The sequence below is a fragment of the Aegilops tauschii genome, chromosome 6, assembly GCF_002575655.3.
Source record: "Aegilops tauschii subsp. strangulata cultivar AL8/78 chromosome 6, Aet v6.0, whole genome shotgun sequence".
Classification (NCBI taxonomy): Eukaryota; Viridiplantae; Streptophyta; class Magnoliopsida; order Poales; family Poaceae; genus Aegilops; species Aegilops tauschii.
In genome coordinates this window covers 30,516,407-30,529,722 of record NC_053040.3, presented here as the reverse complement: position 1 = coordinate 30,529,722, position 13,316 = coordinate 30,516,407, and the positions used below count along the sequence as shown (strand labels likewise).

The following is a 13,316-nucleotide window of genomic DNA, read 5'->3' as shown; positions in this document are numbered from 1 at the left end:
AAGCTCTAGAGCAGTAGGAGGTGCTAGGAAGAATAGAGGACAGAGAATATGGATGCCCAGTCACAGTAATAAAGTAGTAGGCTGGGTGAGAACTCTGATGTCCAGGACCTAACGACGCAAAACCAGTTCCTGCTTGTGAAGCTCCTGCATCGGCTGCACTCGAGCGACAACACACCCTGGTCTGTGTGGCTCTAGTCTGCGTTGGACCGGATGCCGGTCTGTGATGCTGCGATCGCGCGGCTACCTGGGAGCCACTAGGGTGCTCTCATCAAGCTCATGCCGCTCTACAGGGTTATCTCTTTTGTTGCAGTCGGCAATGGTGAACAGACCGCCTTCTGGCTCGACAACTGGCTGCCTATCGACCCCCTTTGTAGCTTTATGCCCACCATGTTCTCGCATGTGACGAGCGTCGTGGTCTCGATGCCTGCGGCCTTGCTGGAGGTGTGGTCCCAACTCATCCCCCGCCTCACCGCCGCTGGGGCTCGTCATCTCGATGCCCTGCTAATGGCTCTAGACAGGGTTCAGCTGTCCACTTCAACCGACGACCAGGTGCTTGAGTGTTGTTCCTTACCTACCCATGGGTTCCAGACCGCCCAGCTCTACTACCTCTGCTCTTTTGGTGGGGTGGTCGCCACCTTCCACGACTTCGCATGGCGGAGGCAAGCCCCCTCCTCGGTTCGTTTCTTCACTTAGCTCATGGTTCAGGGCCGGATCAACACCCGGAGTGCGTTGCTCCGAAAAAGCATCACCTCCACTGCCGAGGCCGGTTGTCCACAGTGTGAGGCGCTGTGAGGCGCCCTGCAAGACTGCAGATCACCTAGTCTTCCAGTGCACCTTCGCCTAGCACTTCTGGGCATTTGTTGGTGCGCCGACGCCGCACGAGGCCTCGCTTCGATCTCTACAGGATGTCTGTCTCTCCCCCGCTATAACCTAAGTGGTTGGTATCAACCTTCATTCTCATTTGTTTCTCATGGCTAGGAAGCACTACAATGGGATGCTCTTCAACAGTGACACCCCCTCTCTCACACGCCTCCGATGCTTGTGCCGCAAGGAGGCCGCCGTTTGCCCCAGTCCAACGGGTGATGTGGACACCTGGCTTGACTGTTTACCAGTCCGAACCAGCTGACTCCCCTCCACCTCTCTCCTAAATCTCTGCCCCCCCCCCCCCCCCCCCGGTGACCTTTCAAAAAAAAGAACTTCGTAAGAACCAATGCAGCTGCACTATGGGAACACAGCATTGACCTGTAGCTGGGAACACTAGTTGGGCTGCCACGGGTTAAGCCGTGGATAAATAAATAATAAAACAATACAATATAAAAATATAAGCAATGTGGATTAACGAAGTTTATTGCTAAATACAGCAGATCAAAACATGTGCTAAATGATATACCAAATTATCATTTGCATCAAGTTACTACACATGGTATTATTATACATATTCAAGAGTAACCAATAATTCAAGACAAGAATCATGATAATTGGCATTTTCATACCAGATGAGCCCCTATTGGACCAATAGGTGGGCTTTCGAATTTTTTGTGGTTTGTCTCTATTGATTCCAAGAGTTTCAGAACTCTTTGTCCCCCAAATGCCGTTACCTAAGATGAAGCATTGATTGTATATAAATGAAGATGTTAGAGAGCAGTTGCCAGTTGCTACTAAAATCAATCACATCCTGAGAAGCGGGGCTATGATCATACAAAAAGGGCATCTACTGCTTACTGGTTACTGTAAAGAGAGAATATACCGTATTACTTTGCTGTCGTTGAAGGTCTGCAATGTCGGATTTTATTTGTTTTGTCCTTCTATCATTTTCAGCTATCTGTGAAATAAAATTTAATGGCATAAACGATACAATACAAGACCCACATTTTTCAATGCAGAAAAAAGGTGGCCAACTTCACATGAAAGTACAGAAGACTCGTGAACTTCAAATAGTGTGGATAATTATAAGTGATGTTTTTTAGATAAATGTTGGGGGAACACTTTTCAAAGGTAACCTAATACTGCTCCAAAGCTTATTCTGAGCTTGAAATCATGTGAGGACAAATTACTTAAACAGGCCATCGAACTTAGACCCAGATGTATTTTACCCCTAACTCTGCACGTTCAGCCTCGCTCAAAATATCTTTTTGAACAAGTAGAGCTATGTTCTTAAAGTTCAACAAAAGGGAAAATGTGATAAACAGACAGGGTTCATGGAGCGTCAACTATGAGTAAGGGCCATCGCGTGGACATGGTTTTCTTTCATACATTGTGTCATGTGTCATGTGCAAACCTATTTGGAAATTGAAATAAAATCAAATCAGAATTGATGTGTGCATGAAAATGTGTAGTTAAGCCTAATTATTACTGTGCACGATCGCACCCTGCCACCCTTTTTTCACATTAAGCATTAGGAATCAGAAAGAAGCAAAACATATGAGAACTAGCAAAAAAAGATAAATATTCTATGAGAATAACATTATCCAGAACACATATATATTCTCTAATAATAGCATTATACATAATTACATTATCTGGAACACATATACCCGCATTCATACATCAATAGATGGAATGGGTACCACTAAGTAACTATAAAATACAAAAGGTAATATAATTACAGTAAACAATAGATATGGAAACAATTCCTCCAGTCAAAATAAGTTAATGCTGATAAAATATTTTCCAAACTGACAGAACAATATCACAATGAAGATTTAGGCCATAGGAAAATGGTACAAGTAGATTCCTGAAGAAATACTTCTAATATAAAACTAAAAATACGATTCGCATTTATGGGTTAGGGAACTTTCTTTAGCAATGTTTCTGGTTCAAAATGTGGCTTATTTGTGATTGGAGTGGATGGAGTAACATTATCACTTTTACTGTGTTGACAGAGTTTAAAGTTCATTATGCAGGAAAGCAGTATTTCTGGTAGCACATTGAGTTTAAGATACCTCTTTTGATATGTCATTGATAGATTTTACGATGCCTGATAATTCTGCTGTGAATTCATTTTCATCCTCTCTTAACCTGAATGGCACACAAGTTCGAATCAAACAACCAAGAAACTTTACTTGGATGTGGTTAAGCAAAGTAAGAAGTACAATTGAATGACCTTGTAACATTTGAATGAAGATGATCAATCTGTTGTTGTATGTTCTGCATATCTTTCTCCATTTGAGATGCCTCAGCCTTCAGATTGATAAAGACATGATTCAGACAGAATAGCTAAATTCAAACATACAAAGCCAAGGAAATACAAAAAAAAAAAATCAAGAGGCATGCTATCAAGTGAATCTTTTGGAACAATTGATATCAAGGTTCACCGATTATGTCATTTTTAGGAGATAGCCCAAAGTCTTCTGAGGAACAGGTACAAAGTGGTAACAGTTAGCTCATGTGAAAACCAAAAATGTGATTAGTCCAGTTAACAGGACTGATGCTCCCTTATTGAAAACAAACTATTTTACGATACAACTTATCTCTATTGTATAGCCCAAGGAGAATCACACAAGACATGGGGTACAAGGAAGAAAACATAGCCTAATACAGACTCCTAGACCAATACCACTACTTAACACACACCCTCGGATGCTCTATAGCACTGTATTTGAAGAAGCGCATCTTGAGAGTGTCATTGTGGCATGGAGAGCCTTCAAAACCTGTCGAGTCAAGCCAAAGGGGATAACCAGAAGATGGTGCATCGAAGGAAGACACCGCATAAGTAGAAGATACAAGATAAGTCACAAGAGAAGATGAGTTATCAAAAGATGGCACACAAGAGAATGAAGCAACAACAACAAAGCCATTAGTCCCAAACAAGTTGGGGTAGGCTAGAGCTAAAACCCATAAGATCTCGCAACCCACTCATGGTTCTAGCACATGGATAGCAAGCTTCCATGAACCCTTGTCCACTCGTTTTCCTATCTCAGATTTTGACCATCTTATAGATGTCCCTTCCGCCTTCCTTCGTGCCTAACCGCCGGTAGAGGTCCTCGTACACCCGAACCCCTTGCTCCACTCACAGCTCTCTTTGCGGCCTTCTATGCCACCTTGTACTTCTCCCTGTTGTCCACACTCATATCCAGGTAAAGGCGTCTGAAACACTCTTTCTTCTCCTTAATAGCCGCCTGGACATCATCGTTCCACCACCAGATATCTTTAGCTTCGCTTTTACTTCCCCTGGAACTTCGCTTTTACTTCCCCTGGACACTCCAAACTCCTCTGAGGCCACCTTACGAATGCAAGTTGCCATCTTCATCCACATATTGTCTGCATCACCTCCTTCCTTCCATGGAACCTCTTTAATGACCCTCTCCTTGAATGCCTAAGCTACCTCCCCCTTGAGCTTCCACCACTTCGTTCTAGCGACTTTGGCACGCTTATCCCGCTGAACATGAATCTGAAAGCGGAAGTCAGCCACGACAAGCTTTATGCTGAGGGACAACACTCTCTGCAGATATCACCATACTATCTAGGCAAGCACGCCTGTCTTCTCTTCTCGAGAGGATGAAATCAACCTGGCTAGTGTTAACCACTACTAAAAGTCACTAGGTGTGATTCTCTCTCTTTAAAGAGGGTGTTAGCTACGATCATCTCGTAGGCTAGAGCAAAGCTTAAGACATCTTGATTCCTAATGCCACGGCCAAAGGCCCCATGCACCCCTTCAAAACCTGTGTTAGATGTACCCACGTGACCATTGAGGTCTCCTCATATGAAGAGCTTCTCACCAATAGGTATACTCCTAGCCATCTCTTCCAAGCCTTCCCAGAACTCCCTCTTGGTGTTCTCATCGTGGCCTACTTCCGGGGCATGCACGCGGATAACATTGAGAACTAAGTCCCAACTACCAGCTTGACTAGGATAATCTGGTCCCCATGCCTCTTAATGTTTACCAGTCCATACTTGAGGCTCCCCCGTGTACCACTCCATACTTCAAGATGCCTATTCCATTTCTGTTTGGAGTCGTCCCCGTGTACCACAGCTTGAAGCTGGTATCCTACACCTCCTTCGCCTTCTGTCCACTCCATTTGGTTTCTAGACGCAAAGGATATCAACACCTCTCCTCACCACTATATCAACTAGCTCTCGAAGCTTAACTGCCAGGGACCCTACATTCCAGCTACCTAAGCGGATCCTCCTAGGCTCGGCTATCTTCCTTACCCTTCGCACTCGTCGAGTCAAATGCGAACACCCTTGCTCATTTTCCACTACACCAAGGAGTCGATGTAGCACGCCACTAAGGATGCGACGATGCTCACTTGCCACCGTATCCAGATCAAGATATGGCGCGCCACCAGGGGGTGATGGCCCGGCCCTTGCCCATTTGACACCACACCCGGGTACCGATATGGGTTACGTCCCAACGATTTTATTTTGGGTTACATCTCCATAAGAGTGGCTAAGTTTTGACGTTGGCTCGCCAAGCCTATCACAACCCTCCTTTACCCAGGCATGGGACCAGCTATGTTGAGACAACACAAGAGAATGAAGCATTGCGTACAAAATCATAGCCATTAAAACCCAAGGCTAAAGAAGCTCAGCGGCAAGAGAATGGGCGCGACAACGCAAAAAGAGGCCACAAAAATCCTACATAAAACAAGGACCAGAAAAGGATACACAAATTGTATAGAAAGGACCATGGCGAGAAAAGGAAAGCTCGCGTAAGTTTTGGTGGACAAGGATGACATAAAAATATGAAATAGCAACGGATTTGGTGGACGTAGCGGAAAATATAGAGCTAGAAGCTAGGAAGCACACACAAGATGAAGATGCAAGAGCCATCATGGATGCGTGAGAGGCTACGAAGGAGGCCGTGCAGGTGGAGGAGCAGCGATGAGTAGCAACTAGCGAATGAGCATGCAACACCAATAGAAGGTGCATGGGCGAGACGGAGTCAAGGAAAAGATCACCGACAAGAATCACATAACATTGAGGAGGGAAAACAGATGTCGGATGGCTTTTTTTTTGCTAAAGGAATCTAATAGGCACACATAGGAGCCAGACAGCCTTAGTACACCAACGGCTGCAGTAGTACGCTAGCAGCAGCAGGCAAGTATGCTAGCTGCAGCTGCAGCTGCAGGAAGAGTTGCACGCGGGGCAGCAGACAGAGAGAGCCATGCTGGGAGACGCAGCGGCGGGAGCAAAGCAGTGCTAGTAGCAGAAGTAGGGAGAGCCACGCGGAGGGCCGCGGGCAAGCAGCAGAAGGAGCGAAGGCTAGAGCCTTGGCGAGCAGCGGACAGCCTCAGCCTTGGCAAGCAGCGGCGGCAACGGCAGCACATGAGGCAATATCAGCGAACAGACGTAGGAGAGAGCATAACAGGCGGCCGGCAGGTGGACCGCGGGAGGGAGCGCGCTGCAGAGGAAGCACACAGCCAAGCCAAGGATCTTCTCTATGGTAGTCCTGTGCTAAATGTCTAAGGCGAGGGCTACGCCTTACAATCCCGGGCACCATAGCACTGACACGTATGTACATCAGAAAGACGCCTTAAGAGCCATGTTCTCCATTGTTCTGGCTCCCCTGCTCCGTGCTAGCTGTTGTGGGTCCAGATTGCAGCTCACTCCTTCGCTGCTCCAGCCTGTGACGTGCTGTGCACTTTTTAGGGCACTCCCAATGCTTGTATCTTCACAAAGTTTCATTGGTAAATATCTGATGTGACACTATTTAATGAGGAAATAGGGAGCAACCATATCTTAAACTGGATATATATCTTAGCACCAAATCCAAAACATCTCATAACTTTTCTCTCACAAAAGACACTAAATGAGGGTTGTTTTATATACAACACTAAGATATAGTGCACTGAGACTGCTATATGTAAACATCTATTTAATGTCATCAGATATAGCTTAAGATATAGTGCACTGGGACTGCCCTTAGAGCCATGCTGTAGCTACAGCAGCCTGTACTAGCTAATATTAGCCTGACATGCAGGCTGTTGTGAATTGCAGTGTACTTTATCTTCACCAATTCATGCAGGCCAGACTAGATGCAGGCTGTTGTGAATTGCAGTGTACTTTATCTTCACCAATTCATGCAGGCCATGCTGTAGCTACAGCAGCCTAGGCTGCTGTGATAGCCAGACTCAATGTTTCATACTCCCTCCATCTGGATGTATAGGGCCTAATACGCATTTCAAGATTTACTTTGACCATCAGTAAGATCAATACTGTATTAGATGTATGGTATAAAAATTATATTACTGGAAACTCCTTCCAAATACGAATTCGACAATATACTCTTTGTAACACGTATCATATACTATTGGTCTAAACAATGGTCAAAGTAAATCTCGAAATACGTATAAGGCCCTATATATCCGGATAGAGGGAGTAACACTATCTACTACTTCATACTTGTAAGGTGAATTTAGTTTTTATGGGTTTTAGATAATAGCTCACTTGAGTAGATTGCATATGCTGCATTTGGAAATCACGAAGTTGTGCCTGCAATTGATTCAGGCGGCCATTCTTTCTCTGCAGCATGTGTGCACCACGCTCATGCTCCGCCTCTAGTTCTATCTCCCGCTTCACAGCCTGTAATCAAAAGGAACATGAAGAATTGTTAAGAAAGACAAGTTAAATAATTGCACAATCATGTCCATAGCAGATAGATGCCCATGGTGTCAATGTCTTCAAAATAAGGAATCAGTTAGTGTGGGTGTTTACTCAGAAATGAGGAGAGAAAATGACTGAATTTACACGCACACGTTATATTCAAACAAGATTACCGAACATAAAATCCTTAAATTTCAAATAGAATTATTACTAGGAAAAATTAAGCTGCCAACAATAGGAATCTCAACACTTCATGATGAGTGGCAATATTTCGAGGCAAATGTTATGACACGGTCAAGATGAACATATTACTAAGCCAGAAATTACTGCAGATTTTGTTCTGCAATAATGACCAGCATCAGAGCTTATAGGCTTAATAAGGACTGAAGACACAAAGATATGACAACCAGAAGGATCGCAAAGACTTGACAGTCATAACTTGCTACATTTATCATGACCATCACTTTTTTACTTCCATGTGCAAAGACAACAGAGCTGTATGTGGCTCTACCACCTATTGGTCCAAATACAGCTGCTTTTTCTCAACATACCGGATGCTACATCATCTACTCACATACCTCAGCAATGTTATTTTCCATACTTTTCTTCATGTTGTTCTCTTCACGAGTCTTACCCACCAAAGATCTGAGATTTTCTTCCTTTTCAATTAGTTCTTTCTTCAGTTTATCAATAACAACCTAAAAGATTAAAAAATAATTCAGACATAACAATAAGCTCCATTAAATATGACTACTATTTTAGAATATGTATTTTCAAACATAACTATACAGGATGGTTTTGGCACACTATTGCTGTAGTTCACTCCATTAAATATGACTTGAAATTGGCCCTAGTCAAACAGATGACGTTCAAATTGGCAATAGATGTATGTGCCAGCAAGCTTGCATGGATTTATTTTGGTTTACCAAAAAAATTACAGTAAAAACACACCGGTTATTCTAGAGGATACAATGGTACAATGGGTTCCCAGTAAAAAGGACACAACTTACTGTATTTCGGTCAATTCTTTCTTGGCACGCAGGAGCTCGCCCTTTGAGTTTCTGGAGTTTCACTGTTTGTTCCTCAATTTGCTGGTCAACTTCATAAACCCATGACCAGGCTAACTTTTTCTTCAAATTATCAATATCATGTGCTATCTCTTCTATGTGTTCCATATTCTTTATCTTCTCTCGTAATTCATCAAGTTCTCTCATCACTGGCTTAATTGACTTCTCCAGTTCTTGAACATCAGAGTCTGCCTTGTGCACCTGATCTCTTATTGTCTCAAGCAACTCTTTGAGTCGTTGAAGAAGAGTAGCCTTGAAGAAGAACTGCAACAAGACATAATGTATGGACAGTGAAAGAAAAGGAATAATGCTCAGAGTTCTATCAGAGGAAGGGATATAGCAAGCACAGGTATAAGGCAGAATTATGAGCTCAACTCAGAAACAACATTGCGTCAAATAGCAGTTCAGTTCACGGGTCATACACTCATATGAAGTCGTAAGCTACCAAAATATATCTGGTCTGGCATTGAATACATAAGAGTGTCGTGTTCTCATAAAATGATGATCGATTGGAATATATAAAAATGCTAATTGGTTACCTGCACAACTAGAAAGATGTCGAGAGGCAAATGAAAATGCAATCATGGTATTATACAAACTGACTAACTGAAGGCGTGCTTCACGGTCGAGTACATCTAAAAGCGAATAAAATACCATGGAAACCCTGCGGAGTACGACTATACATTTCCATTCACGTTCGTCAAACCATAGATATTCCAACACATCAAATAAAATTAGGGAAAGCACACTTATTGATACAATGGTATTGGCGGAAAACTGAAAAAATTGATTACCTTAAACTTATCCTTGTCATTTCCTGAGTGCAGAAATTCTCTACTTTTGTCTTGACTCATAATTACACAAGGATTTTCAACATCAATCTGAAAAGTTGTGTACGCATCAGGATGTGGAAATATAACACATTCATTACATTCTAACAAAGTACTTCCACAGAATGGTACAAAAACAAAAAAACTTGGAGATACATATCCATGGTTTACAAGGGTAAAGCGATCTAAAGCAAGCACCACCCGCTGACGCATAACTGATGCCTAAGCGCCTAAAGCGGGCGCCTAAGCACCTAAAGCGGGCATATTTCTAAGGCGCTACCAGGGCGCCTTATTGCTTACGCGACTCTTGAACGTCTGAAGCAGGCTGCTTTATAAACAATGTACATATCATGAATGATTGAATAATGCTGATGCATGGCAGTGAAAACAGTCAAAACAAACTGCAGGTGTTGATACTACCATGCTTATCTAAAAAAAACTAATTATGCACCAATAGCTTACACTCCGAGGTTCTTGCGCCTGAGATACGATGACGAAGATTAGTTAACTGTTGACATGTATAGATATGTTGCTCCTCAGGAGGTTAGTTTGGTTCAAAGGAATCATGTAAAATCGAGTCATGCATGCATAAAGATCAAAGTAGATTTCAAGGAGATATCATGTGAAATGTTTCCAAACTGGACTCATGCTGTGTTAGCTGGGAGCAGCCATTGATCAAGATCACCCAGACCAGAGCCTTTATTGCGCACTTTTCTGGCAATGTTCTTTTAGTGGGAGACGACGTGCCCGTCGAATACGAGGTGCATGTGCTGACTTCGTCAATCTCAGTCCCTCAGAGGTGCGCATAGGAGTAGGGTGTGTGCGTTGATAGGGGTGTGTGTACTAGTGTGTATGTGAGTGTTTGCGTCTATCCTGTGTTTCTCTAACAAAAAAGAGGAAGGGGGTGATAGATATGTGATTGCGAAGCGGACCAATAGCGTAGCCGCGGTGGGGCGAGAGAGCAAAACTAGGGAGGAAGGCGCTATGGTCTCTTCTTGCAGATGCATCTGTATGAAAAACATCTTCACCTGGCATTTTTTTTCCTATAGAAACAAAGGCAAAAGTGCGGCGAGGACAGGTAGATGAGAGGGTCCATCAGTTTCTACACCTGTTTTGCATATTACCAAATACAGAAAGTAAACAGCAGAACAAATGACTGAATGAGAGAAACAAGCGACTTACATTAAAATGTTCGACTATCTCATTAAGATCATCTTTGCGATGTGCCACCTTCCTCCCTATTCCAGCACATGTAAAACAATTGTCAAAATATAATATTTTGTAGTAAACTAATGAAAATACGTACTAATAGTACTCTGAAAAAGAATAAAATTAATTGCTACAGTGTTTTTTCCATCCCAAACTAGCATTTAATAATGTATGGAAATGGATGCAACATGCAAATTAAGGCCTGGGACACATAAAGCTTATTTAATTATAAAGTGAAAAGGGAAATTTTCTGCGGCCATGCAAACATGTACAGTATAAGTCAAGCACAGCGAACATATAGGTCTTTTGCCAACATGAAAAGTTGATAGAACCAAGGATGGGAAAGATGTGATAATTTAACATTAAAACTTGAAATAGCCATTAAATAGAATAAAGATATGCAGCCAGGACACAAGAATGGATAATCAAATAAGAAATGCAACAATCCTAAGTTCAGAAATGTATCATCTCTGAATAGCAAAATACAACTACGTGAGAACTCTGAAGGGTCACAGAAAAATACGATTACCCTTAAAACAATACAAGTTGACAAAGTACTAATATGACAGCTAAAAGAGATCTAAACAACTTTGCAGGAGAAATGCTTACAATAGACGGGCACAACCAACAACTAGGAGGAAGAAGGATCAAGTATGTGTACCATGTTGATCTTTTAAGATAGTTGAACTAGATGACTTGGTAATCCTGCGCTCCAATTTAATTAAGTTTCCATATATGTCAGGCTTGAACGCGTCTTCCCCTTGGTTGTTGATGTCAACAGCAATTGCTGCATCGCTGTGATTTAACGAATAAACTATTTTTCAATCGATCACAGGAAGAGAGATAGGACAGTCGGAGGATAAATGCAAAACCATTAACCAGAGGTTGTACAGTAGAAACATTACGTGTGATCGATGCAGACATCAGCTCCACAATCATCCATAAGATGATAACTGGAACCTGTACAGTCATTTACCCAGCCAACATTCTGATTTATTGTTCAGTTACTCAGCCGGTGGTGACCATTTGGAATTGTTTAATATAATTTTATTCGACCAAGGGCAGTTCTTTGGTGAACAAGCAGGTTCAGCCGCTATTTCACCAATTTGCAAAGGTCTAACCCCGGAGACTATCTGCTTTTAATAGGCAGGCTATCTGTTCGATATTTCCATCAAAATCTTCAAGACAAACTGAGTAATTATGCTACATGTTTATTATAGGGCAGAATGTATATCTACAGATTTTCTGTTAAAAGAATACTGTGTGATCCGAGCAACTAGACCGCTGTCTAGATTTTCTGAACATGTATGAAATCTTGAACTAAAATTGTGTTTTTCTAACGAAAACTATAGGTACACATTTCATACCATAATACACATGTATGAACTTTTATGGATCTTTTCAAACATGTGTCCGTATGGCACATGCTGCAAAGTGAAATTATTGGCAATATGCCTAGTGCAGAGTACAATTCACTTACTCTGTTAATATTAACAATTTGGTGTGTGACAGTTGGTGCCCTGTTTGCAAAATACATCAATTAATACGATAAAACAAGACCGGTCTTTAAGTTTTCTGATAAGTCCTGTCATCTCTGTTCTTTTCTCTGGAGCATACAGCTGTGGCATTGTCTAAAAATGACCCCAGCAGATTTTCAGGTAAGAAATTTTGACGATTGTTAGTGTCATGTGCAATGGCAAGGGTACGGACAAGGGTTGGACAGGTAATTAACGCAACGAAATCTTGGTTTTTTTCGACAATGACTCAGCAATTAATAGTTATTTAGAAAATAAAATAAAAGATGTGAGCGGGTACAGAAGGCAGACGCGACCTGCAACCAGTCTTGATGAAATCTTTCAATGTTGCCGCCCGCTGCGTGTTCTTGGCGCGGCAGCCGAAGGCGATGCAGAGAGCCGTCAAGATCGCGCTCTTCCCGCCTGCGCCGGCACGAAGAAGAAAAGGCGCATTGGTGAGGGGGGATGTGGGGATTGGGGGAGGGGAGCTAGGGTTTGAGTGGAGGCGTACTGCCGTTCTGGCCGGTGATGAAGTTGACGTGCTGGCCGAGCTCGATGTCGAGGCTGGAGTGGCACATGAAGTTCTCCAGCCGGATGCGGGAGATCGTCCCCGCCATCGCCGCCGCCGCCTTGCTCCTCGCCGGCAGTTGGCGTAGATTTGGGGATTTTCCGGGGGGGGTGGATTTCTGGTGTGGTGGGCGGCAGCCCGCCGAAACTGATGAATGGGCCGGGAGACATCGCGGTGTCTGGTCGCGGAGTATAACCTAGAACGACTCAAAAAAAAATCCTCAAAACAAAAACCGACTCAACAAAAAATATACTCCCTCCATTGCACAATGTAATGCATATATATTTTCTGAAAAGTCAAACTTTATAAATTTTGACTAAATTTGTGAAGAAAAATATTTATATCTAGAATGCCAAACATATATTAATTGATTTACCATAAGACGTAGTTTCATATTTTATATAGTTGGCATTGTGATATGAATAATTTTCTTTATAAACTCGGTCAAAGTTTGCAAAGTTTGATTTCTCAAAAAAGATATACCACTACATTATGGTGTAACGGAGGGAGTATAACTAAGAAATGCAGGGGTTTTTTAAAGTTAACCATGCATATATTCGTAGAAGAACAAGGTTACAAACTA

General features: G+C 42.5%; 1 protein-coding gene across 1 annotated transcript in view; it reads right to left on the bottom strand.

Moving 5' to 3' along the window:
- Window positions 1-12,891, bottom strand: part of LOC109784375 (structural maintenance of chromosomes protein 6B-like) — a 29,295-nt gene extending 16,404 nt beyond the window's left edge. The window contains exons 1-12 of the mRNA XM_073500905.1: window positions 12,677-12,891; window positions 12,483-12,588; window positions 11,313-11,446; window positions 10,625-10,680; window positions 9,407-9,493; window positions 8,556-8,876; window positions 8,124-8,243; window positions 7,390-7,524; window positions 3,104-3,180; window positions 2,943-3,018; window positions 1,748-1,822; window positions 1,494-1,598 (exon numbers count right to left, since the gene is read on the bottom strand). Coding sequence (XP_073357006.1) covers window positions 1,494-1,598; window positions 1,748-1,822; window positions 2,943-3,018; window positions 3,104-3,180; window positions 7,390-7,524; window positions 8,124-8,243; window positions 8,556-8,876; window positions 9,407-9,493; window positions 10,625-10,680; window positions 11,313-11,446; window positions 12,483-12,588; window positions 12,677-12,782 — 1,398 coding nt within the window. The 5' untranslated portion in view covers window positions 12,783-12,891. The remainder of the gene's footprint in view (window positions 1-1,493; window positions 1,599-1,747; window positions 1,823-2,942; window positions 3,019-3,103; window positions 3,181-7,389; window positions 7,525-8,123; window positions 8,244-8,555; window positions 8,877-9,406; window positions 9,494-10,624; window positions 10,681-11,312; window positions 11,447-12,482; window positions 12,589-12,676) is intronic.
- Window positions 12,892-13,316: the final 425 nt, after the last annotated feature.